At 39.4% G+C, this 27678-nt stretch overlaps 1 protein-coding gene across 1 annotated transcript in view; it reads right to left on the reverse strand.

The window, feature by feature from the left end:
* The window catches only part of C5 (complement C5), an 84500-nt gene that overhangs the window by 704 nt on the left and 56118 nt on the right, over positions 1 to 27678 (reverse strand). Inside the window, exons 26-40 of the mRNA XM_032865749.1 lie at positions 26912 to 27071; positions 24670 to 24765; positions 23153 to 23324; positions 20700 to 20902; positions 19228 to 19380; positions 16230 to 16292; positions 15043 to 15124; positions 14452 to 14509; positions 10157 to 10259; positions 9624 to 9698; positions 9411 to 9516; positions 8635 to 8718; positions 7650 to 7739; positions 4942 to 5025; positions 428 to 566 (exon numbers count right to left, since the gene is read on the reverse strand). Coding sequence (XP_032721640.1) covers positions 428 to 566; positions 4942 to 5025; positions 7650 to 7739; positions 8635 to 8718; positions 9411 to 9516; positions 9624 to 9698; positions 10157 to 10259; positions 14452 to 14509; positions 15043 to 15124; positions 16230 to 16292; positions 19228 to 19380; positions 20700 to 20902; positions 23153 to 23324; positions 24670 to 24765; positions 26912 to 27071 — 1668 coding nt within the window. The remainder of the gene's footprint in view (positions 1 to 427; positions 567 to 4941; positions 5026 to 7649; positions 7740 to 8634; positions 8719 to 9410; positions 9517 to 9623; positions 9699 to 10156; positions 10260 to 14451; positions 14510 to 15042; positions 15125 to 16229; positions 16293 to 19227; positions 19381 to 20699; positions 20903 to 23152; positions 23325 to 24669; positions 24766 to 26911; positions 27072 to 27678) is intronic.

Genomic DNA, 27678 nt, shown 5'->3' on the forward strand with positions numbered 1-27678 from the left:
CACCCAAACAACTGAGCCACCCAGGTGCCCCTCAAGATCTATTTTTTAAAAAGAGACAACAAAATGCGTATTTAAACATTTCTCTCTTTACAAAGAGAACAGTCTGAGAACTTACTGAGGGGGCAGATATGGTATTGAGGGGGTTGGGTGAGCACCTTCAGAGGCACCCTTAGACCCGGGTCCTCACTTGGTTTATTCGTCAGTGAGTGCTCAGTCGCCCTTCATGGTTTTAAGTGGCTCTTTGTTTTAAATTCCCATTGTTTCACTGATTCTTGGCCTTATGGCTAAGATCAAGTGTAAATTCACATTATTGCGTTCAGGCTTCTAATGGTTTGTTGGTTAATAGCCTGACATATAAGAAACGTGCAGTTAAGAATAAATGACACCTAGTTTTGAAGGAAAGATCAGAAACTCCAAAATGACTTACCTGAAACTGAAATTGTATTTTATCTGGAGGGCTTCTTTACCCATAATTAAATACTGTCTTCCTTTCTCCAGATCAGCGTTGGTACACGTGGCCTTTTTAATGAAGGTGACTTCAGAGTCCTTCTCTGCAACAGCTTCACCTGAGAGGCACACAAGTAAGATTATCACATTCATGTTACGATGTCACGAGCATAAACTCTTAATAATTCCAGTTCCTCGTGGCTAATTATTGAGTATAAACTTAATATTAAAGTGGCTATTAGAGAGTGACAATGCCCATATGGTTAAGACTTTGGAACCAGGCTCTCGGCCATTTGCCAGCTGTGTGGCCCTGGACAAATGAGGCTCAGACCCATCATCTGGAAAATTGGGAATGACAATAAAACCCACCTTCTTAGAACTGTCGGAATACATGAGAAGTGCTTACAACACAGAAAGCACGATATTAGTGCTTCTTACTATTACTTCTTTAGAACCAGGAATTAAAAGAACTTCTCTACGGTTGAACAACATTAATCTCCACTCGTTATATAGTAAAATAAAAAAGTATTTGGCAGCTGGCAATGGATAATTTTGTAGAGAAGTACAAGACATGTGAAAGACTCTGGGGGATTTGAAAGAGGATAACTTTGGAATTCTCAAAGAACTCAGGAGTAGTCAAGAAGGTGGCTCCCTTACATAGAATGCATTCCTTCCCATGCTGTCCTGTTGCATTTCTACCCATCTTGAAACACATCTTCAATTCTCGAGGTATCCAGTAAATACTCCTGGATGTTCTTTGTCATAAATATCTCTCGGTCTCTCCTCCACTCCCCTTACACTTGAATTTCTATCACAATGTTTCATTCCATTTATCTGTCTTCAGCTAGGCAGGAAACTTCTTGAGGCAGGGACTGGGTCTGACTCGTTGCTATAGATTCAGGACTGATGATAGTTATTTAACTCTGACAGAGTGATCCTAATTATTGAATCCTGAAAAACTTCTGAACATATGCTTCATAGTAACTGCATATATGGTAAGCTTCAATTAGTGATATTTAATAAGCATGCACACATCAGTTCCAGCTGGTTTTCTTACACCCTCCTGATGACCTTCAGGACATGACTTCCCCTGGCAGCAACATCTAAGCAGCATTCCCAGCGCTGTTTACCAGTTCAGCCCCTGTGATCGTGAGAAGGGTGGCTGCTGGGGCCTTATCATTGTTTTTAAAAGCCTTTTGTTATAAAACGTCTCAAGCATATTTGGAAGAGGGAATAGTTAATTAACCTCAGCTTCCACAATCACTGATCTTTTTTTCCATTTATATTGTCACTCAGAGCACCCTGTATTTTAAGGGAAACACCAGTTTATCATTATCCTTGAACTGCCTATTTGCCCTCTATTCTAAATAGCTTAGTTTTTAGCTTGGCTTATTGTTCATGTGCAGCAATTTTTGGGTAAGTGGTAAATGTGTGGTGTTCTGATATTTATATACATTTGAAATTTATACAATTAAAAAAGGAACACCTGGAATGAAGAGATAATGAAGTATGCAAACATTTCTAACATTTCCTTTTAAATGTCATAAATCTGAATAGACAAAGAACAAAAGAAATAGAAAGAGAACAAAGAAGAAATCATATTGATAAAGAACTACAGCTTGGGAATCATCTCATACTGCACAACATTCAGAACAGCCTGGGATGTCTTCTGATACTACGTAAGAATTAGTAGAAAATAAGACAAATAACTTGTATTTCTGGAATGAAGAACACTTGATTATTTCAGTAAAAACAGGAATGGTTTATTCTTCCTTATAATGTGAAAGCTGGGTGCAAATGGCATTCAAAGTTAGACAGCGAAAAGATCAGAGTGCTAAAGACATATTTTCATCAGAATGACAACCATGATTCAGAAAATTTGTGATCATCAATGAGAAAAAAACAGGTTAACACCACAAATCAATCTCATACAATAAAACATTTGAAAATAATAAAAACCAGAAACACATTTTTACGAGAGTATCGATCAAGCAAATCAAGATTTGGAAAGTATTATTAGTCTATTGCTAAAAATGATGTAGCATTTTCATACTTGAAACACTTGATAGAATTTCAAAAGAGAAGAAAATCAATATAAACATAAAGTTGCAATTTAGGTTTACACTCCTACTTATTGCAAAATTTATAACTAGTGAAATGAGAACACAACTTTTTGGTATATGTGCTGTCAAAGCGAGCACTGAGAACACAACTTTTTGGAAAATATAAATAAGGTGATAAAATTTCAACCATTATTGAAAAAAATCAATGAATATAAAAAGTGTTTAAAATAATGTAAAATAAAAAATTGGGGACTTTGAAGGTCATTTAATGGGTTTTGCTGATTTCAAGGTACTGGAAAGAACAACTGAACAACTTATCAAACTGTTGGAGAGAAAAGGAGTCAATGAGGAATACTTATGTGAACACCTTATTGGTGCAAATAGATTGCCAGGGAAGAGTCCAGTTTCAGCAAAAGTTCTGAAGTTCCCAGCTGTTCAATTAGGTGTTGACTGAATTACCTATCAAGCAGGTATCAAGTGTCTCTGGACACCACAAAGATAGGAGCCAAGGCAGATTATCTCACTGTAACTACTTCTTTGTAAGGTTAGTGTTCTGCATATCTAGGCAGAATTAAGTAATAATAGGAAAAGCTTTAAAAATTTCAACAATGAAAAAATTGCAATAATGAAAATTGGAAAAATATTGGAATTTTGGCAGGAAGCTGGTAGTGCTAGAATCACAAAGGCAGTTTGGAAATCATGTCGAGCCTTGAGTGATTCACTTTGATAGATATTGTGGTATAGAAGCAAATATTTACAAAGTGGATAGATATGCTTTTTGGTGACTTGCTCATGATAGTCTAGCAATTGTGTCAATACAGTCTTCAGATGTTCAATAAAATATATATCAACTTTAATAAGCTCACAGGTTAGAGAATGAATGGTGAAATCGTATAAAAATAAAGGAAACTATGAAAGTGGAACAAGCTTTTAGCAAGATAAAAATGATTATAAATTTGATATAAAATGAAATCAAACCACTTAAGGGAAAAGCTAATTATATGAAAATGTTTTTGTTTTAATGGCAAAAGTAAAAAATAGGATGAACTTTTAAGTTTTTTAAAAAAATTGTGAATCCTAAAACTTTGTCTATGATGTTTGTAAAGCTCTCAGGGTTAAAGGGGAATAAAAATTAAGAAAGTTAGGAAAACAAAATATTCAATAAATTTTCAAATTTCAAAAATTCAATAAATTGTTATCATGACTTAGCTGATAATAGAGATACACTGAATACATAAAAATGTCATACAGTGTCCAAAGGACCGGAAACATTTTGAATGCAATTTCTACCAATTGAGTGGAAGCTGAGAGAGACTTCAGGACCACAGATAGTACCTTTGCTATTAGGAGGTATTACTTATTGAGATTATAGGTTTTGTAAAGACTATCAATTCGATAAAGATATAATCGGAAGTTTGATGTGGTTCTTATTGTCAAATCAGAGCTCAGACAGGGGCAATCCTATAGTGAGTCAAGCAAAATAAGACTGACAATTTTTAAAACTAAAAAGCTTATTTGCAATTATTAGAATTATTTAATGAACCATTTGTGTGACTATATAATTTGACAAGAAGTTTTATAATATTTATAGCTTAGTTTTATTAGAGAATAAAAGGCAACATATTTTAAAATGTTTTATATTTTTTTACATGTGAATTCATTTTATTGTATTGGTTATTAAATGTCTCATTTATCCTCACATGGCATCTAACCCACAGCTTTGTACTTCATAGATGCTCTTAACTGGTTTCCCTGTTTCTACTCTTGATCTCTCCCACAAAAGAAGCCAGAATGATCTTTTAAAACCATAAATCAAATCATCTTGTTTGCCTACCTCAAGCCTTTTGTTAGCTTTTCTTTGGACTTCTAGAATAAATCTAAATATCTTGTCATGCGTTATAAATCCTTGTATGACCCAGCTCCTGCCTACCTCTCAGCTTCATCTCATACTAGTGTCTTCCTGCCTCTGACCCCCTCTGGGGTTCTTCAGCTGAAGATGGTGCCAGGTTACTTGCTATCTCAGGGCAGTTGCATATTTGGTTCCTTCTTCACCCCACCCCTCTAAGAATGGCTAACTCCTAATATCACTCCCAAAAGATGCCATCTGTTATCACACTGAAGGAGTTTCCCACATTAATTACATGTCTCAAATATAATACTTGTTATGATTTAGAATTATTTGTTCATTGTCTTTCTTTCTTTCTTTCTTTCTTTCTTTCTTTCTTTCTTTCGTTCTGTCTCTCTTTCTTTCTTAACATGTCTCCTTGAACAGAATATAAATGTTAATAAGGCAAGAACTCTGGCTGTGTTATACAAGTTGTATTCTCTGTGTATAATACAATGCCTAGTCTATCAATATAATGCCTCATTAATGGCACATAGTAAGTACTAAATACTTGTTGAGTGAAAGAATGAATGAATGAATTCTCACCAGCTTTGTAGATATCCAGGAGGGTTGCAGTGTATTTAATGAAGACATTTTCTTCAGTGATAGATGTGAGACGAACTTTATAAACTGGTAGAAGAAACAACACAAGAATTCATGCTTAATATCGCAAATGCCATGTCCAGTAGACGCCAGAGTTTGTCAAACAAATGAGAAATGAGGAATAGCAAGCTCTTATGGGTTCCCTGAGGTAAATCTCATTTCTTCCAAAAAGTCTTCCTAAGTACTCCCAATCTGATTCTGCTAATCATACTAATGATTTATTCTGCTAAGAATCATTAGCCCTAGCCACTGTTATAGAACAGGCTGATTACGATAAGAGCAGCATTAAATTAAAGGAGAGAAGCACACTAAACAGACAAGATGTGTCTTTGTTAGATGTAAAGTTCAGATTTTGATCCTTTAAGATTAGTGGAGTCATGCCCATGGGGAAGGTGGGAGAGCCCCTTCCTTTTCCATTTGTTCACATAGGGGCCTTTATCTATCATTCAGGCCTGTCCTGTGGGCCTCCTGTTCCCTTGCCTGGATTGTTTGGATTCCTCCCATGGCTCTGATCTTTGGATTTTGATAGGATTTGGTCTTCTGACTCATCTTTGCTGGGATTAGCAGCTATCTGACATGAGACATTCTGTATCCAGCTTTCTCTTCATTCAGGCATCAATTTTTAACCCATGGTATTTGATCTCAGGTTTGGAATGAGCAGCTTGAAGGGACTGATCCCTTCGATGTAGTCTAAGAAAAGATCCTTTCATTTTTGCTTTGGTAGAGTTGAAGTGAATGACCCAAAAGGTTTGCCCATTTTTGAGATTCCAGCTAGCTAGATGAATGAGTGAGCTCACTGTGTCAGAACCAAAGGCCAACTGAATTAGTAGCTTAAAACAAATTTTGAAATATCCTGAATTCGGGTGCCTGGGTGGCTTCATCGGATGAGCATCTGCCTCTGGCTCAGGTCATGATCTCAGGGTCATGGAATCAAGCCCCACGTTGGGTTCCCTGCTCAGCAGGGAGTCAGCTTCTCCCTCTGCCTCTGCTACTCCCACAACCCCACCCCACCCCTATCCATGCTCTCTCTTTTGCTCACTCTCTCAAATGTATAAAAAATTTTTTTATAAAGATTTTATTTATTTATTTGACAGAAAGAGAGATCACAAGTAGGTAGAGAGGCAGGCAGAGAGAGAGAGAGAGGAAGCAGGCTCCCCACTGAGCAGAAAGCCCAATGTGGGGCTCGATCCCAGGACTCTGAGACCATGACCTGAGCTGAAGGCAGAAGCTCAACCCACTGAGACACCCAGGCACCCCAGCAAAATCTTTTTTAAAAAAATCAAGATGAATTCTATGGAAAGAAAGACTATAAACCATCTCCAATTTATTCTGATGGCTGTATTTCCAGTAAGCGAGATCAGTGTAATATAATGGAAATAATACTGGAAAGCAGGATGCATCCTAGTTTTACTACTTAATTCCTGCATGACTTTGAACAAATTATTCAATCTCCCTGAAACTTATAATTCTCTGTTACCTCAAACAGGTCTTATGGGACCCCAATGAGAAGCGATATAAAAAAGCAGTCAGTAAACACATAGTGCTGAATTAACTGTACTGAGATAATATCCTACTCTCTCTCTCTCTCTCTTTCTCTCACACACACACACACACACACACACACACACACACGTTTTGAGATAGTGTACAATATGCTCTCTTTCTCTCTCTCAAAAAAAAAGAAGCCAGAAATAAACACTAGAAACCAATTTTGATATGGTTTCTCTCATATGTGGAACATAAGAAGCAGGGCAGAGGATCGTAGGGGAAGGGAGGGAAAATAGAATGGGAAGTCATCAGAGAAGGAGAAAAACCATGAGGGACTCTTAAATCTAGGAAAAAACTGAGGGTTTCTGGAGGGGTGGTGGGTGGGGGCGTGGGGTCACTGGGTGATGGGCATTAAGGAGGGCACATGATGTGATGAGCACTGGGTGTTATATATGAAACTGATGAATTATTGAGCATTACATCTGAAACCAATGATGTACTATAAGTTGGCTAATTGAATTTAAATTTAAAAAAAGAAAGGCATAAAAAGGTTACTATCCAATATATATATAAGGAACTTACACACACACACACACACACACACACACACACACACAAATAAAGGAGCTAATTCTCTGAACTTAAGAGAAGACCACAACTGTCCTGGGCATTTGACATAGCTCTGAGCTCTGGACATCCAGAAGGAGATGCTCCTTTTGAAGCAGAGCATCGCAATTCTGCATATATTTAAAATGATTTAGTATTGATATTTTTACCTTGTCTTTGAAGGGAGTTTGAAAAAAAATTCTAAGCCCCCAAACCATCTTTGTGTCTGCCTCTGCTCAACTGACTGGAAGAATAGTGAAATCTTATACCTTCATGGCTTCTCAAAAGTTCTCTCTGTTTAATTTGATGGGCTCTAGTAGAACAAAGTGTCCTGGCTGGGTGTGTATGTCACTCTTGTCGTTTTAAATGAAAGTTACATTTCTTTGCTGAAGGATAGATAATTTTGCATGTTAATGCTGAAAATCAACATTTTCCTTCAAGGGAACGTGGAATGTAGTATCCAAATAGTCACTATAAAAAGTTGTTGCTCTCTAATGGATCATGTATTCATAAAACTTTATGTTTAATGGAACTCTATATAGAAACTTTGAACTTACCATAGGCAATGTCTGGTTTACATGCTGCTTCTTTTCTAGTATCTGGAGAGATTGTCAGATCCAATTCTGCCTGCATTTGTCCACAGTCAGCTGCATTTTGTGAAAAATGGTAAAAGTTAGTTTAACATAAAGAGGCAGACACTCGCTTTGGCAGTAAACACAGTTTTTACAAGCCCTGGCAATCCAGTATAATCTTACAAATACCATTTTTTTCCTCTTCCATAAAGTGAAACATTATATAAAGCAAAAACAAAATGAAATAAACAAAAACAAAATCTGGGACATGAGGCTTAGAATGGGTAGTCACTCCACATTCATTTCTTCTGAAATGGATATGCTTTCATTAAAGAAAGGAGGAAAATTTCCCATTTTGAGTATAATTAAAAGTCCCCTGAAGGAACCAAAATGATAACCGGACTGATTTAAAGCTATAAAATGGTACAATAAGTACCTCATATAGATATTAAATTTTTTGAAAAACAAAATAAATCCCAAACCAACCCAGACCCTCATGGAGTCAGTTGATGATTATTGAGTTTTGGGTCTTTTCCTTGACCAAGGGAAAGGACTTACAGAAGACCGAAGGGAACTGGACAATAGAGAGAGATGTCACTGAGTGTTAAGGAAAAAGAAAAAGAAAAAGAATGGGGCTAGTGGCTCAGTCCTGAGCCTCTGTTCTCTTAAGCTGTGGTCCTATTACATTAAAAAGACAAGTTGAAAAGCAAGAATTTCACATCCTGTTATTCCTCTGATATCCAACAAATTGTCTAGCAGGTGTTTCTCCGTCTCTGTACAGTAGAAACTACCAGGGTGTTCAGAAGTTGTTGAAAAGTAGTTTTACAGTATTCAAGCAATCAGTTTTCAGTCAGCTGAGATGTCTACTTCTGAGGAACAAATTTGTCAAATAGCTTCTGCCAGATTAGCCCTAGATTACAAGTCCTGCTTTAAACAAACATGCAGTCTGAGCATGTTAAATGAAGTTTACCTTCTACGCATTTGCACGTTACTCCTTCACAGACTTGCTGAAGATTGGCATGGGATGGGCTATAAAACATGGTGCATTGTTTATCTGTGGCAATGAAAGCATAGTTAGGAGAGGTGGCTTGATTAACACACAACACATTTATGGATCAGTGAGCCTCTCCCATGGGGTTTTGGAGATGACTTATTCCAAAATTTCTTTTTGTAACTTAGATGCAGGGAGATTAAACTATGCATTGCCTCTCCTGACACATGTCCCTTTACTCTCCTTCAAAATGATTTCCCCTTCTGTGCTTGAAATTTTACTGTTCAATATTATTTCTTAGAATTAAAATATTTGACACTTCCATGAATGAGAGGAAGTAAATTTTGTTACACAAGGGTCTGCGGAAAGAGCTGTAATTGTTTAGGAGAATAGAGGAAGAGGGGCCAAGTATGTTCCACGTGATTTTGGAAGATAAAACTAGAATGAATGGGTGTGAGACTTTGGTTCATTTTTAGAATTTTTTGAACAAGTAGAACTGCCTAAAATGGAGTTGTCTGTCTTGTGAACCAAAGAGCTCTCTGATTACTTAGTATTCGCAGAAAAAGCTCAGTGATCAAATGTAGGATCGTTGATTCAACATTTATTAAACAAGTTATATACCCAACACTGTGTTGATTCTGGGAGGATTAAAGAAATAGGGGGTACATGAGCTTCTCAGAAAAGGAGAGATGCAATGAATACTGTAATGAAGGCAAAGTAGTTCTCCGAAGAAATTTTAGAGTAGAGTTAATTACCTGGTCTGTGGTACTCATACACCGTGAAAGTAGCAGGACTCAGAAACCCAACTTGAAAAAGTTCAAATATCCGGAATCGAACACAAAGGAACTCATCGGAAGGAATCTGACAATTTCAAGGTTTGAGCAAATTATGGGAGAAGAGACTCAACATTTTAGCCTGCAAATTTTGAATAGTGACTGGAAATGGGGACTGATGGAGGTGGAACTTACCGAATTCAGTTGCAGAATAATATGTCCATCTTTGATTTGATAATCAGTTAGTAGCTGATCTACCCCTTCCACAAGCTGAGAGAGGAAAGAGAAAGCTTGGATTTAATTTCATGATTTTTTTTAAGTTGATCTTTTTGTTTAAATGCATTCACCCGATATTGGGATGTTAGACGTGGGGAAGTAATCCACTATTCAAAAAAGTCGAAGAGCAGATCCTCATCTTGAAAAAGTCTGAACATGTAATTCTATGCATTTACATTTTGTTCAGACCATGCAAATATATGCTCCCACTTTAATTTGGAAAATTAAAACTTAGGTAGATTATTGGTTTGGAAAGAATATTCTAGGTGATTCTATGAAAGTGATATATTAAAATACATTATATTTTATTATATATATTATACACATAATTATACATATGTAATTTAATAAATTATAAAATACATTAAAATGAAAGGAAATAGCTTTATCTGTAAAAGAATGTAGTAAAGAAAACCAAGCATCCATAACAATATGTAAAAGAGAACATTTACAACTCTTAAGTCTTCTGCGTTTGCACTGATTCCGGTAGGCAAAGAGATATCCATCACTGCATGGGAAGACCCAGATGATGATTCTTCTTTGCTGGGCTTGTAGCTAAAATAAATGAGAGATCAGAAATGGAAAAAATAAGTGGACAAGATTCTTTAAGAAAAGGCCTTATTTCTTAGTAGGTTTTAATTTTTTTTAAAGATTTAATTTATTTATTTGAAAGAGAGAGAGAGAGATCACAAGTTGGCAGAGAGGCAGGCAGAGGGGGAGGGAGAAACAGGCTCCCTGCAGAGCAGAGATTCTGATGCGGGGCTTGATCCCAGGACCCTGAGATCATGACCTGAGCAGAGGCTTAACCCACTGAGCCACCCAGGCACCCCAGTAGGTTTTAATTTTTAATTTGCATCTGCCCTTACTTGCCTCTCTATAATACATGCATTGCAACCTCTAAATGTTAGTGTTGCAAGAGATCTTAGAGTTACCTATTCTAACTCTTTGCTCACCTCACCAATACTTTATTCAGAGAGCGAGCGTGAGTGGGAGGGGGAGAGGGAGAAGGAGTGAGAACCCCAAGCATACTCTGCCCTGAGTGTGGAGCCCAATGCGGGGCTCTATCTCACTACCCTAAGGTCATGACCTTGAGATCATGACCTGAGCCAAAACCAAGAGTCAGACCCTTAACCAAAGCGCCACCCAGGCACCTCTTGACTGATATATATTTTTTTAAGACTTTATTTATTTATTTGACAGAGAGAGAGAAAGCAAGGTCAGGAACCCAAGCCGGGGAAGTGGGAGAGGGAAAGCAGCCTTTCCACCAAGCAGGGAGACAGACGCTGGGCTTGATCCCAGGACCCTGAGATCATGACCTGAGCTGAAGGCGGACACTTAACAGAGCCACCCAGGTGTCCCTTGACCGATACTTTAAATGGACCTGTAGAGGTCATTCAGCCCAAGCTTTTAAAAAACTAGTTGAGGAAACTGAGGATGACAGTAAGGTACTTGTTCAAGGTCACATGACTAGTTCACCTCAGAGCTGCATAAATCTCTTGATTCTCATTCCAGTTTTTTTTCTAATGCAGCACCCGTGAAAAAGAAAATTTGTTCTATATTCAAAAGCGACGCAATAAACATGTTTAGGAAAAAGCTTGAAGGAAATACCCTAAAATGTTAGCAGCTACTCTCTTCTGGATGATGAAATTGTAAGTGATTATCTCTTTTTTTTCCATGCTTTTCTATACTTTCTAAATTTTCCACAATAGATATTTATTTTAAAGAAATGTTTTAAGGACTATCCTCCATCTAGGAATTGTGCTCAGGAGGAAGCTAAGGAAAAAGGCAAAGGGGGTAAAATGAGAGATTTGGTGTTTTTTTTGTTTTTGTTTTTTTCTGATAAGAGAAGAAACAAAAAAAGCCACTAAAATGGGGAATCAGGAAAATTGGGTTTTACCCCAGTTCTGCTGAGAGATTTCTACAAATTGTTTTTTCCTTTCTGGAGTTCATTTTCTTGATAAAATAAACTGTGAAGAAGTATAAACTTGTGTTTCAAGTTTACCTTTATAATTCTAAGGCTTTGTTTTAAGAGGCAGAGGTTAGTGCTGCCATTAAGTGTAATCAGAAGATTTAAAAGGGGTAAGTTGGCAGGTCAGGGGCTGAAGTCCAGGGATGGGGGCAGAGCGAGGGCGGTTCTACAAAGCTTGAGTTTCAGGTTCCAGCTTCATCTCAAGATGCTTGAGAGAAGGCTGGACATTTGAGAGTGGAGCCTGGAAGATCTGTCAGGATTAAAGTAAGAAACTGGGGAGACAGCTTCATAGTGGGAAGATAAACTGATTTCACCTGAAGGAATGAGTATTAGTTAAATGGGAGGTTTTATGTGAGTTAGTGAGGTGGCAGGGGATCTCTTTTCCCCAATCACACCTATTGGGGCAGACCCTATTAGATGTTTTGTTTGTAATATTTACTGTAATAATTAAAGATATCATAAAATCTCTGGTTTACAAAAATTTAGTCCCATTCTTCACAAAATTAACAATTAACAACAGACTATAAGACAAACTGGAACTGTAAAATGACATCTGGACATCTCCCTAATTGGATGGGTGAGTATCACCAGGAGCAGAGAACTCTTGCTCACAGATGCAAATATTCTGTCAACAGAATGGAAAAAGGCCTCCTGAGTGGAGAATGTCTATGAAAAGTTGCTGGAGCCTTGATGACTGGTTGCCATGGTGACTGTTTCAACCATGGAACAGAAATGTTCCTTTCGAGAAGCCCTTTGCCAAAAACAGCAATCTCCCCCAAAGGCATTTTGTTCAGAGAGAAGGAGAGAAATGAAATCCTTTTTTCTTTTCTTACGGATACAACAGAGAGGTTGTAAAAAGCTAACTACAGGAAAGAGACCCCCTGAATACAGAAACTGTATGCAGGCATTTTTTTAAGTCAGGAGAGAGAATATTTGAAGGCAAAGATTTTTTTTCACATGAATAAGTACTACACAGTTACTTTTGGACTTTATCCAACCTACTTTAACTTCACAGAGCCAAAGCATATTCTACCTGGCTTTTTTGAACATTCTGTTCCCAACTGGTAAAAGCCAAAAAAATTAGAAAATTCAATATTACATCTCTATTTGCTTTCTTTTGTATATTAACAATCTGGAATTAGGCCTCCTGTCAATGAATTTAAATGAATGAGTTTTTGATAAGAGCCTTTTCATGTATTGCAGAGTTGTGGGACATAAGAACTGAAAGACACTTGGAGAACAGATAGTTTAGTATCCCTGCATTACAGAAGAGGCCCAGAGAAGCAAGCCGATTTGCCACAGGTCACTTGAGTACTTCATGGTAGAGGCTACCCCCAGGGGTCCCACTGATCCATCAGAGCCCTCCTTTGTGCCCACTGTAGGGTCCCATGGAGTGATTCTGGCCCCGCCTTCAACAAGTCTGCTCACATCTCCCTGTGACTGATGTTTGGAATTTAAACACAACTGTGATCATGCCTCCTCCTCCAGAAGAGAGGTACCCAAGTGCAGAAATGGCAGTTAGGAGGGTGGGAAAGGGAAACCTTAGCAGGAAGACATGAGGGAATGAGGAAGGGTGTTTGAGAGGGAACAGAGGGCAGAGACTGTCCAAGGACGGAAGGAGGTATTGTGAGCAGGCTGGCCAGTGCGGGAATCCTAAAAAAGGAGAGACTGGACAAGGATAGGAAATGGCTGGGAAGGAGGTGGTGAGAAGCAGTGTGACTAAAGGAGGTGGTTTAGATCCTGACCTGAGTGTCAAGGTCTGGGGCTTGAGGCCCTGCCTCTACCTCCAACTCTGTGAGAACTCAGCAGGTCACCTCACCTCTTTGTGTTTCAGCTTCTGGGTTCACTGTGTCATCCCCCCAAATCCTTTTCTGCTCTAATCTATTATACAGCTCTACGGAATTTCTAAGTTCTTTGACATCATCTGTGATTACATGCAAAATCAGCAGAATACCAACCACAGAAATCAGTTGGTGAGAATATGAAGAGTTAAGGAAACAGCACAACAGGAGGTACTGAGAGGTTATGAAAGGAAGAGGGAAGAAGTCTGTGTTCTAATCATGGGTCCACCACTGTTTCACTCTGTGTGATTACTAAGGTACGTGTACATAATTTAAAAAACCTATGCTTTTAAAAAAAGATTTATTTACTTATTTGAGAGGGGGGAGCACTAGCGGGGGTGGGGGGAAAGGTAGAGAAGAGGAGAGGGAAAGGGGAGCAGAGGCGGAGGGAGAAGCAGACACCTCGCTGAGCAGGAAGCCCAACGTGGGGTTTGATCCCTGGACCCTGGTTCTCAAGGCAGGCTACCATCAGAATAACCTATAGGGGTAAGGCCAGAGTTTTGGATAGTTCTAAAAGCCCTCCAGCTGACTTCCATGTGCAGCTGAGTTGAGAACCACTGGCTAATAAGGGCTAGGGATTTTGCTGGGTGAATATGATTTTTCTAAGTAGGAGAGTAGAAGCTGCTTATAAGAAAGTCTTTTTCTTTTTCTTTTCCTAATACTTCAATCTCCTCTCTACCTTTCTGGAAGATAGCAAAAAGATAATATTATAGTGTTTGAATAAAAAGGCCAAAAGTGGGAGGCCAAAAACTATGAACAAAAACAAAGCAGTTTTACAAAGTAGCTATCTAAGAACAAACATTATGTCTTGCACTTTAAAAAGCGCACAATTTTGCGTCTTCCAGCCATTTTAAAATTCAAGAAGATGTAAAGACATAATAGAATGGCACAACCCAGACCTTGAAGTCTTCACTCCCCTTTGTGAAAACAGGCTTACCTGGCACAGGCCATGATGCGCTTGTAATCCGAGTCACCATAGCCTCTGTAGCTGGATGCTAGCACACATGACAAACAAGCAAACAAAATGACGGTAAACCATTTTTAGCTGTTTTGCACCCGTTAGAACAAAATAATTAGTGAAAAGGTCTCTGAACACAGTTAAAAATGATTTATGACTTGAAAATTGACACTTCTGGTGATTTTAATGGAAATTCATGGCTACTGACAATATTAATAATTATAACAGTTCTTTGCTCTCAAAGAACTTATAATTTAAGGAAGGAGTTATTTAAGGTAGCATGTTTGGAGAAGGTTGTAGGGAGAAAGAGCTGATGCCTGGATTCACTGGTTGCTAGAAATCCCCTAACCCTTGTAGGGATAGGTCTTTGAGCCACACATCGAAGCTCTCAGGGCAGAAGAAAGCACACCCTCTGATCTTGGGGCCGTGGTTCGAGGAGGACTACAGGGAGCAAGAGGACTTGCTTTTGAAATGGAGGGGAGAACCAACCCACCAGAAGAGGGAGATGAAGACCACAGGAAGAAAAAAAGGGAGGGGCACAAAATTACAGTGTAAATCATGCTGTTTTACCTTCTATGTCTTGGGTTTCAATTTTCAAATGAAAGCTGCAAATTTCATCAGAGGTGCCGGTTTTTTGAACCACAGTTGTTACCTGCATTGGGACGAGTGAACAAAAATATTCTATTTAAAACGGGACAGTGGGAAGGCATCATGGCAGTACTGTTTTGCTGCAGATGGGATGCTTGAAGTATCATTTCCACAATCCAGTGCAAATTGGGTGCAGTGAAGACTCATTTCACAATAGCTGGACTTTCAGCAAACCCCACAATTTGAAACATAGCTGACTAGCCCAAGTAGGGGAAAAAAATGATATCTAGTCCGGCAGAATCTTGCCAAATCCCATGCAGTCAAATCTGAGCACCTGACTGTACAGAAAAGTTCCTAAGCCTCTCACCTTTGAACCTATACAATAAGTTTTATGCATAACACTACAAGGCTAGGAAGTGTGGTTTTCTCCCAGCTCCCACACCACCCACGGTAAACAACAAATTATAGGTGTGCATAGAAGGACAGGGGTGCTACCCGAGGTAGGTATGTTGAGAGCAACTAGAAGTGACAGAGAAGTGGATAACCATCTCCCTATCAACCCAACCATGCAATCTTATAAAGTCTTTGAAGGGATAAATGTGGTAAAGATAAGAGCATAATTAAAATCATCAGTAGAATATTAAATTATGCTTAGAATATGTAATTGATCTTATTTTAGCCATTTGGCAGTACAAGTTTTTCTAAGTTGTCTACACAAGTGCACACAGTCTATGGCTAAAATAAAAGAAACTTAAGCCCTCATGTATATACATCAATCTTAAATGAAGCTGGATAAATGAGGTGTGATTATGCTACAAATCACAGAAAACATGGATACATACATGTGTGTGTCCACACACATGCACCATATGTACATTTACATATAGAAGCATAAAATTATGTATCTACATGTATAATTATATATATAATTTCCACAAATACAAAGACTATATGCATACAAGGATTAACATAACCATTTGCAAAAAGCAATTGTGAGTATAGCTACCAAGATAGCAAAAAGAATTAAATAAATGAATCCTACTTTAGTCATGGTTACCCAAGCCTAGATTTCTGTAGCTTTGTGGCAAAGTCCCTAACTTTCTTTTATGTTACTTGGTATAAGCAGACACATCACTGTGCATGAAATTGGTTCTCAGTGAAATACTTACATGCACTGTGGCCAGCCCATTGCCATATCCAGTACTGACTACGAGGTCATCATTGAGAGGCACCTGAAAAGGGGATGAGAAACCATGCTTTCTTTTCTTATTGAATGATGAGGGAGGACAGAACAATGAAAAGAGTTCGTGGACACCTGCCAGGTTCTTCTCTCAGAGCTTTTGTGAGATTAAATGGATAAGACAGTGAAAATCCTGTGCACACAGACACGAAAAGTGCTGGAAATTCCCCTTTCCCTTTTACATGTAAATATGATGTCTGAGATCTCCTGAGCGAGCCAGTGTACCAACATATCAGAAGTTATTTTTGGTTACACCTTCACTTATATATGGTTATGATAAAACTGGATCTTCATCTCCTTTTGCCAACTGAGTAAATGTCTTTCCGTGCCTCATGATGGCTGTCTCCTCCACTTCCCACTGGTCTCTGTTTAACAAAAGACTTGGCACCCCACCCAGACCCCTAGCACCTCACTTAAGCCTGCCAAATCCTTAGGTGCTGATGGTCTTCTTCCCATCTTTCTAGAAGGAGAGTGAAGGAATGAACTGGATTAAGGAATTCTCTTCTTCAAAGGAACTCAATTATATAAATGCCCCTTGATTTGTGGAAAGCATGGGAGAGATCATTTTGTGCAAGAGGCCCGAAGAGTTGGTTCTTTGCTCTTACTGAGTCTGTAGCCTGCCCTTCCCTTACATAGTACACTGGCGCAAAAGGGATTTGGTGTCCATGAAAAGTCATCAGCCCTTTTTCTAAATTTTAGTAAATGTACATAAAAAGGTCAACTTCCTTTTTTCCCTGATTGAATATAGTAGCATTTGTTGAAAAGACAGCACATCAAGATGCTACATGAGGAATGGGTTCTAGGAACCTAAGTGACATATAAGTTTCGGAAATGAACACTGTTGCCCTGTCCTTGTCTCCATGCCCCTCCGTTGCCCATTCTTGCCCAGAGTCACCACATTTAGTCACACATGTATTAAAGATGGGATATCTTCTATGAAAGAACTTGTTTAACTTCATTTAAACTACAGTTTCCCACACTTTCTTGCTCACCAAACTTTTTTGTAGGTAACATGTTTCAGGAAATGCTGGCATAGAGAATTCCAAACTTGGTATTACTAGCCTGGGTTTTCTACAAAGACAATATCACCTGGGCTGAGGTTTAAATTATTTAAAAACGGCAAGGGGCCCCTTACAGCATTACCCCTGCAGAGAAGAATTAATTCCAACCAAGTCCAGTGGGTCTACTGTGCTGTTCAGGTCAAGACCTCCTCATGAGAGCTTAGACCACTGGCTCAGAATGTCAGTCTCTGGTGAACTCTACAGGTTCCCAGAGAAAGAAGACACATTACCAACCCAGGGGCCACAAGCACCTGTGCCTGCAGAAGCCCAAGCACAAAGTACAGACAAAGTGCATACACACATGTCCCGTGACTGGTGGGAACAGGGACAGATTGAAGAATGCTTGCTGCTGCCAGCACCTCGTGCCGGATCCTATGGATTTTCAAAGGAGTTTGGGAGCAGATTTCTATCTGAAGTCTATGGATTTTTTAATTAAATATTTTATTTATTTATTTGAGAGAGAGAGAGAGAGAGAGAGAGAATGAGAGAGAGCGACCATGAGAGGGGGAAGGTCGGAGGAAGAAGCAGACGCCCTGCTGAGCAAGGAGCCTGATGCGGGACTTGATCCTGGGACTCTAGGATCATGACCTGAGCTGAAGGCAGACGCTTAACCTACTGAGCCACCCAGGTACCCTGAAGTCTATGGACATCTAAGTATTGGAATATGTCTGTATCTCTATCTATATATCCATACCTATCTTTTTTTTTTTTTTTACTATGGGCCAATAGTTTATAATTTTTGCATTAAATGTTATTTCTCATGCCTATTCACTTTTTCCAAACATAGATTTGTAGAGGATACAGACAGTCAAAAACTACTTCCAGTTATTCGCATATTTAAATACGACTTAAAAACATCTAAAATGTAGTAATTAGAAAAATGTGTCTTAGCAGCTGTTTACTGGCAGCTACTCTAACTGACGCAGAAACTAGTTTTTCCAATGTGTTCTTTTGGGGGGGAAATTTTCATAGGCCATCAATGTTTTCATAAAACAAAATCCAGGGGAGCCTGCTTGGCTCAGTTGGTTAAGTGTCCGACTTTTTTTTTGGTTTGTTTGTTTAGATTTTATTTATTTATTTGATGGAGAGAGATCACAAGGAGGTAGAGAGGAGGGCGGAGGTGGGGAGGGAAGCAGGCTCCCTGCTGAGCAGAGAGCCGAGGTGGGGCTTGATCCAGGACCCTGAGACCATGACCTGAGCCGAAGGCAGAGGCTTAACCCACTGAGCCACCCAGGCACCCCAACTGTCTGACTTTTGATCTCAGCCCAGGTTTTGATCTCAGGGTTGTAAGTTCAAGCCCCATGTTGGGCTCCGCGCTGGGCATGGAGCCCACTTAAAAAAAAAAAAAAATCCAGCAGGGTACATGGGGTAAGTTGTTGGAGGACCTAAAGGCCAATTCCAGCTATGCCACAGTTTGCATGTGTCACAGGGCCAGCTGGAACCACTGGTGGATGCCCGGATGTGTTTTCTCTCCCTCTATCATTGTACCTTTTGCATACTGTTCTCTCTGTCTGGAATGTTACTCCCTTTTCTTCACCTGGCTAAGTCATTCTGATTCTTCCAGATTTAACCTGCACCCCTGGATGCATTTGACAAATTCCTACCTCTCACCTTGGGTCAGGAGGCCCTGCTCTGTCCTTCCATGTCCCTGTCAAGGCTCTTATTTTTCACTGTCTGTTAAAATAACTGTCTCCTGAGCACACAGTTTCTTCATATACTTTGCCTTTGAATCCCCAGTGCCCAGGACATAGCAGGTATCAGTGACTTTTTTAGTAGTAAATAGATATATTTGTAAAATAAGAGTGGAACACATGATTTCAAAGGCCCCATCCAGTTACAAAATATTATCAAACGTCCTTCATTTACCTCTATTGGCCTTCCAAGGAAACTGCTCTCTGTCATCTTATAATGGTGGATGTCACCTTTACGCTTATAAGAAAGGTTGATATCCATGTCCAAGCGAAGTTGTTTAATCATGAGTGAATATTCTGTCAGGCCCTCGATGGCATTAATTGTATCCTATCAACAATTAGCAAGGCACAAAAATAGGTTTAGCTCATTTTACATACTCCCTGTGTTTACAAATACCTTTCTTGGGAGAGGGTGGGGGTATGTTAAGCTGTGCCGAAACTCCAGCTGACTGAGTGGAATTGGTAAAGGGCCCCCAGGTGGAGGTAAGAAGAAGGTCTCTCCCTCCCCGGTAAGGATGCTGCTGTTGGCAGGGAGAGGAAGGAAGTGTGGCCTCAGGTCCAGGTTCTCCATGCATCCCGAGTGCGTGACCTCAGGTAGGTCACTCTTTGCAGAATGCCTCCATTTTATCTTTCAAGTCTCACCTTAAATAAATCCACAGTGAGGCCAGAAATGAGCTCTCCCTCCCCATTATTCTGTTTTAATTTTCTCTTTCTGCCCACCGTAATGTAAGATTTCTGGAGGCAAGTCTTTCTTGGCATCCATTACCTTTAGTAGGTACACATAGTAGCTATTGAACAAGTATTTGTTGAAGGAATAAAAGAATGAACTTTACTTTTCTAGGTCTCATCTTCCTCGTCTATAAAGTTGGGAAATGGGACTAGCTCAGAGATGTCAAATACGTGGCTACCCTGTCTGCTTGTACTGATGGTGCACTCCCCAATGGGACACTCTTCCTTGCTAAGCTTACACCTGTCTCTAAGATGAAAACCCATTTGCCTCCCCGGATTAGATAATGATTAAAGTAATCCTGAAGGGCCCTCTAACTCTAAATTTTGTAATACACAAACATATACAAACACATTCTGTCATCATCCAAACATCCAAGCAGCAGAGAAGATGCCAGTATTTGAGCTAAACTTTGAATGCAGATGCATGTTCTTCAACTACCTAATAGTTCTAACATAGAAAATACATACATAAATGAGTTTACACTGGTAAATAAATTATAACAATCAGTATCTCTCTCACTTTTTATTTATTTTGGGGGGAGGGAATATCAGTACATTTGTCCACATGGTCATTATACAGGATGTGATGGATGTTGGTAGCTTTGTTAGCCCTTCATGATCATTAAGAATTGTAAAGATAGTATGGGATTTAGAATTAGGAGATTTGAGTTTTGATTTTGGCTTTGCCCCTAACTCCATGAATGAACCTCCTGGGGATGACTTTCTTCCCTAAGAAAGCTATCAGTGCATATAATCTCTAAGGGCCCTCTGGTTCTAGTGACTGATTCATATCTATGGTATGCTCATTTGGTGGACAAAAACATGGAGGTCAGAATGGGTGTGGAACATATAGTGGGTGGGATGTGGGTGGCACGACAAATGTCTCCAGGAGGATAAAACAAGATAAAGAAATGTTACCTGGGTTGAATAAAAGCCACCTCCATACCTCTGCTCTTCAGATAGCCATTTGATGATCGGGTTAACATAATTTAGGTCTTTCAAGCTCAGAAAGGTGAGCAAAGCATAGGCAGTGGTTTCTACCATATGTGCTGTACCAGAGTTAGGTGCAGATCTATCTTGCTGAAGATCGTCTTTCCAAAAACGATAAATGACTGGCTCACCTGAACATCAGCAAATCACATTCATTAATATAATTAAAAATGCAAATTTGACATTAATTCTAGCAGGTTCCTAGAAGTTTCTTCTGGTAGTGGCCTTTTGAGTTCTAGAAATTTCTTACTCATTTGTAGGAAGAATTTCCTCAAAGGGACCAATACAAAATAAGTTCTCTTAATATAGTGCTGTTTGTCTTCACTTGAAAGTGTCATCATGGAGTGATTTCCCACGTGTACTTGGGAAAAGCAGTGTCGTGGAGTGAGAAGTGCAATAAACTGGTAACTAGTACGCCCAGGTTCTACTCTCTACCCTCCTAGGAACTGACCATGTCGATTTGGACAGATTCTTTTAGTCCCGTGGGACTAATTTTCTAATACCTAAAGTGTATATGGTACTTTTTTCCTCACAGCGAAACTCAAGTGAGATACCAAATGTAACTCTTAGTCCACCAGAAAGCACCATCCACAGAGCAAGGCTTACTGTTGTTATTGCACTATGAGACAAATTGGAAACTTTTCTCCCTGATTGGAAAAAAATTATGTGTCCTAGAAATTATGAGATCATGCCCAAAGCCTGAGTTCAGTCTTTTATGATCTCTTCCAAATGTAAAGCACTAAAGATAACTTCATATATGCAACACTTTTCATAAACTAGGTTCTAAATTATATTTGTTTTTGCTCTAGTAATTTAGACTTGTCACTTTACATCCTTTAAAAATAGATTATGTCTAAAAAAACAATAAGGCATATTTGGAAATCATTTTTGAAGGTTAGTCAAGATTTTGATGTATCTGTTTACAATTCACAATTATGTTATTTGCATGACTTTGGACAATGTTTCCCCTCCTTCTCAAAGACTCAGATTTGTTGTAGTTAGAATGAAAATTTTGGTTTTTGAAGATACTTTCAGTGCAAACATTATTTGAATTATTAAGACCTCTTCTTAAATTCTATGATTTTATGATCCCTATCTTCTAAGACCTAAGATATTCTTTTGCATTATTTTAAAAGCACTGTACAAGTGGTTTTGAGGTTCAGTCATTTTTCTTTTTCTTTTATCTTTTTAAGATTCAGTCATTTTTAAATTATGACAAAAATCAAATCTTGTACTTAGTAGTACACTTCATGTTATATTTATCAAGCTTTTAGAAAACCTCAGCCAGGAGAGGGCTCAGAAGTGTCTAACTATGCCCGTGCTGCAATAGGAACACTGGCCAGGGATCACTGTTAGCCTGTTTCTATCTCTTTACTCCTGACCCATGGGAAGTGGTATGTTTATTTTTCAAAATGAAATACACATATAGCCAAACCAATACAGGATAAGCCAGAGTGGAAAGTGCAATAAACTGGCAATGAGCACACCCCTCTCTGCTAAAAGTCCTCCAGTGCCTTCTCTTTTCACTTGAAGTGGAAGTTAAAGCTTTGGGCTTCCACTGGCCCCCACAGCACCTGGATGTGAATGAGACACAGGCACCCCTTGGTCTGAGCAGAAGCAGACCCAACCCAGAGTGCCTGGCTAGGGGAATTCACAAGCTGAATTTCAGCCTCAGTTCACTGGCCTGGTTGGGAGCCGTGCACATTGTACAACGGTCTTGTGGAGCTCCTGTGATAACTTCCAAGGCTGTATATGATCCTCCCTCACTCCCTCCCCCTTTCCTTCCCTGGTCTCCCCATCATCTCACTCCTCTCCAGCAATACTGGCTTCCTTGCCATTCTTGGAGCTCCAGGCGCCCTCCTGCCTCAGGCATATGCACATGTTGCTTCTCCAGCAGGAACATCATTCGGACAGCCCCAGCTTGCTTTCTCACCGCCATCAGGTCTCAACTCAAGTACTAGCTTCTCAGGGAGGTTTAAATTACAACCTATTCCTTCTCCCTGTCTCCCTCCCCTGCTTCATTTTTCTTCATATCAATCATCACTAACCTATTCACTTTTTGAAATATTTTACTTACCATGTTTGTCTGTCTCTCCATAATTGGAATGCAAGTTCCATGAGGACCTGGACTTTTCTTTTTTCCTTTTGGTCTGTTGCTTTTTCCCTAGAACCTAGAACAGTGTCTGGTATATAGGAGGTACTCACTGCATATGCTGAATGAGTGAATAACAGCACTTACTATATTGTATTATGAGGATTTGTTCCTTTAGGACAGAGACGGTGTCTTATTCAACTTTGCAAACCGTAAACTCCTTCCCAGAACTAGCAGACTCTATATGCTTATTAACACTTGCCGAAAAAACGTACAAAACAAGTCATACCTTTAACAAAAGCCTTCCTCTTCAGGGCTGCGACAATCGGTTGAAACCGTGGGTGACTTTTGTCTCCCAGGGAAAGAGCATAAGCAGAAATGGCCAGTGTAAAGGTGCTCTGGGCCGAGAGGGCATTTTCAAGCAGAAAGGAATCAGCTTTAGTGAGAGCCGCGCTGATTTTCTAGAAACAAGAGCAAAAGATACCTAGGTTTGTCAAGCATCAACCTGTCAACCGATGAGGACTACCCCCAGGTGGCACCATCCCCTGGCAGGCAAGATGAAGGGGAGAGTGAGAAATGACTTAATGGAAGTGGATGGTATCTCCCTGAAGCCAATCCCTCTAGGAGAAGGAGCAGAGTACAATCTCAGAGGAAAAATGTGCTTGTCCAAACTGGGTCCAGTTTTTGCCCCTCAGTTCTCATCTCTATTGAGGTTTTTCCCTTTAGTTGCTCCTTCCCATATCAGATGTAGTCTCTGGGAAGAAGAAGCAGAGCACAGACACAGCTTTCCTCATGCCCCTGCCTTGGCATAGCTGGGACAGACTCATATTTTCAAAAGGAATTTTAGTAAATAAAAGCATAAATAGAAGGAAAAGAACCAAGCTGCCAGAGTGCTTTTTGATCCTAAGAATTTCTGGGGAAATTGTCTCTATTACTTTGTCTTGAGACAACTGAAGTATTTATTTTGGATACGTGCATGAGGACAAAGTCTAGTGCGCTGCAGCAGTCAACTTGCCCAGCTCTTTTCCAGCTCCACTGTTTCTCGCTCAGGTACCACTAGGTGTCGACTGGCCCTCTAGGGCCCTGGGAACTTGTCCCTTGTTGATTATTTTGTCTTATTAAGGTTAAATAACAATTATCTTGAAACAAACTAAAAACATTATTTTGTTTTGGGGATGAAGTCCTACAAACCACCTTTGGGTTCCTCCATGTCTGCTCTGTAGGCTCGTTTGAAGGACATTGTCTAATTTGCTTCTGATTTGCAGGCAGGTGTGTTTGACCTCATGTCAGGGACTGTCTCTTCCCAGATCAGAGAAACATCTCTGCTACCCCTTGGAGTCTTCCACGTTGACTCACTCAGGTGAATCTTCTCCTCTTCCCCTCAGCTTCCAAGCAAATGAAATGGCACACCCCAAAGAAACAAATATACTATCGTGTGGTCTTAGTAGTTCCATGATATAAAATGCCTCCACTGTAGGATAACAGTCATATGCATGTTGTAATATTACCAGAGACACTGGGAGGAAGCTAGGGACACCACGTCATTTTCTCCTTAGCACAAGTTATTGGTTCTACTGTCCACTCCATAATTTAGTAGCCCGTGATACTGGACAATTAAAGCCACCTTTCCCATAGGTCTTAGTCTTTGCAACTGTCAACAAGTAGGTTGGGCCAGAGGGTCTCTAATATCTATCATAATTCTGCAATCTTTTGATTTTGGAGCTAACTTTATTTTCAAGGCGGCCCCTCCCACTAAATGGTATAGAAACAGGCGATCAGTGTTAGAGTAAGGAAACTCTTACTTACCACTGTGGGGCATATATCAAAAGCCTTTCTAAATCCAATCACTGTAAAGGCTGTAAGATATAAGGCATTCTCTCGGGCTTCAATAGGCAAGGTACCCTAAAAATAAGCAATGTTTTAAATGGAGAGTGAAACGGTGTCCTTAAAATGAAACGACCTGGTTCTAATCTCCCCTTCTCCCTTCATGCATTCCAGTTGGACTGCTTGCCATTTCTCAGGAAGATCCAGATCTTCCTCACTCGCATACCTTCACATGCCTTTCTCTCCCTCCCCTTCCACTGAAGTTCCACTTCATACCTCTTCACCACAAATTTCTCCCCCTCCTTCAAAACCCTGTTGAAAAACATCTCCCTCTCTGAAGCACTATTCAGACTTTGTTCTCCCATATTATTTCCTCTTAGAGCAGTCACATTCCAATGCAATGTTTATACGATCTTCCAAAGTGTCCTCTATTTAACTCTCCAGATTTATTTCATGCCACTCACCCCCTCACTCTTTTGGCCCCAGTTATTTGCATGAACCACCCTCTCTCTCCACTTCAAAATGCCAGGCACACTGTTTTCATCACTTGGAACACTCTTCCTGCCTTCCTCCTACCTAGCTCCCAGGATCCTGGCCAACTCATTTTTTCCAATTCTCCCATATGAGATTGGAGCCGTTGCTTTCAACGAAACTGTATTTCCCTTTTCCTAACACGTATGGAACACTTGAAATTACTTACTGACATCTGACTTCTCTGCTAGATCATAAGCTCTATGGCCTCAGTGATCACAATTGTTTTGTTCACTCTTGTGTCTCTACCATCTAGCACTTAGTACACATTCAGTAAGTATTTCTTGTATATGTAAATGAACACACACAATTATATGTAGATTAGAGTTGCTAGTATGTATAGCCTACTTTCCCTACCAGTGTGTGAGCTTTGTGGTAGTCAATCCTTCCCACACTTCCTCCCTGATTGTGTTCTAAACAGACCCTTGCATGTATTAGGTGCTCAGTGAATGGTCGTTCAATAAATATAGACAGATGGGTGGATGGATACATGGGCATCTTTCAAAAAAATTTATTGTAGTATTTTATTCTTCAGGTAGCACCTGGATGATGTCAGTTGCCCTCTGTTTCTTGTGGGAGTCCTCGTCTGCTACTGGTGCAACAGAAGGACATATGAGTTTCCTGTTACCCAGGGAGCCATTTATGCCTGATATCATGCCAGAAAGGGATTAGATTAGGGCAGGCAAAAACAAAAACAAAAGCAAAAACCCAAAACAAAACAAAACAAAAATGAAACAAAACAAACAAAACCAACCAACCAAACTAAAAACACCATTGAATTTTAAAGAAACATTCTAAGGAGTAGAAGGGAGTAAAAGATACTGTACTGGTATCTTGGAGAGATACTACAATTACTTTGTAATTCAAGTTTATAAGTAGATTCTAACATCATACAACACTTTGTTGCACAGTTTAATAAAACTGATCCTAATCCCTCTTACTAACAGGATATAAATAGGGTCCCATCTTTCATGACAACACCTTGCAGCCCTGATATGTAAGAAGGCTCAAGTTTCAAGTATGGAGTCTATATCAAGGGTATGTAGACAGATGAGTACATTTTATCTGTTCTAAGATCTCTCGTACTTACACCCTGTGGACCACCAGTGCCTGTGACATAAGAGATGTCATAGGCATCTCTCACCTGACCTGTACTAAATTGTGTGAAGAGGAGTGCAAGAAGAACTTTCATATTCTTTGCCTGTACACAACAGGACTTTCTTAAAGGCATATATATTTTTTCTCTTCTTCAAACTTCTAAAATAGGATGAGAACAAAACTCAGACTTGTAAATATCATATGGTTTCACTTATTTGTGGAGCATAACAAATAGCATGGAGGACAAGGGGAGTTAGAGAGGAGAAGGGAGTTGAGGGAAATTGGAAGGGGAGGTGAACCATGAGAGACTATGGACTCTGAAAAACAATCTGAGGGGTTTGAAGGGGCAGGGGGTGGGAGGTTGGGGGAACCAGGTGGTGGGTATTAGAGAGGGCACGGATTGCATGGAGCACTGGGTGTGGTGCAAAAACAATGAATACTGTTATGCTGAAAAAAAAAAAGGAATAAAGAAAAGGTACACTAGTTGATGGCACTCAGAAACGCTGTAAATGTCTTGCAACTTTTCCTAAATCTATTCTAAAATAAGTGTCTATTAAAAAAAACAGTTGCTAATCTATATATTTGGTTTCCTTACCTGTAATTTTATTGGCTGATACTCGGAATTATCCTTGAAAGATCCATTTTCTAGTTGAGCATTCTCCACCAGCCACAATAAACCATTACAAATTGAATTCTGGTTCTGATTTACGTATTTACTTATTTGTCCAAGTACTCTTAAAACAAAAGCTGTTAACCTTAAGACAAAATCAAATAATTAATATTTAGATGTTCAATCCCTTTGGCTTTCAACTTATGTGTGTTTTAGTTAAAATGATATTTATTCTTTAAAAGAAAATAACATTTTAAATCATACAATTCTAAAGTATGTTGTCACCATTTTACAAGGGAAGAGATTTTAGGAAGAGCTCCAAAAACGTTCAGTCAACAAATGTGAACAATACATCTTTTGCGATTGCAACATTGCTAACCAGCACACAAACTAAAAAATTGATGCCTGATGATTAAAAACAAAATTACTCTAAAGTTAAAGACAATAGTGGTGAAGTAAATAGTTTTGAGTCAGGGCACTGACATATGAACACGAGACCTAGAAGAGAAAGATCTTAAAATTCTAGATTGTACAATGTGTACAAGCTGGTTAATCTAAAGTCTTGTCTGAGGCCTGAATTTCCTTCCCCAACATTCACAGGAGTGTTTACCCCGCTTCCTCTTGAGCCATGCCATTGACACAGAACTCACTACCTCACAAGGAAGCTTTAACTATCATGATTACTGAGGTTTTCTTGTTTTTGTTTTTTGCTTTTTGAAGCAATTTCAGTCGCTACTAATCTCTTAAAGAGT

Source organism: Lontra canadensis, unplaced genomic scaffold (genome assembly GCF_010015895.1).
Source record: "Lontra canadensis isolate GAN:19392208 unplaced genomic scaffold, GSC_riverotter_1.0 scaffold30, whole genome shotgun sequence".
Classification (NCBI taxonomy): domain Eukaryota; kingdom Metazoa; phylum Chordata; class Mammalia; order Carnivora; family Mustelidae; genus Lontra; species Lontra canadensis.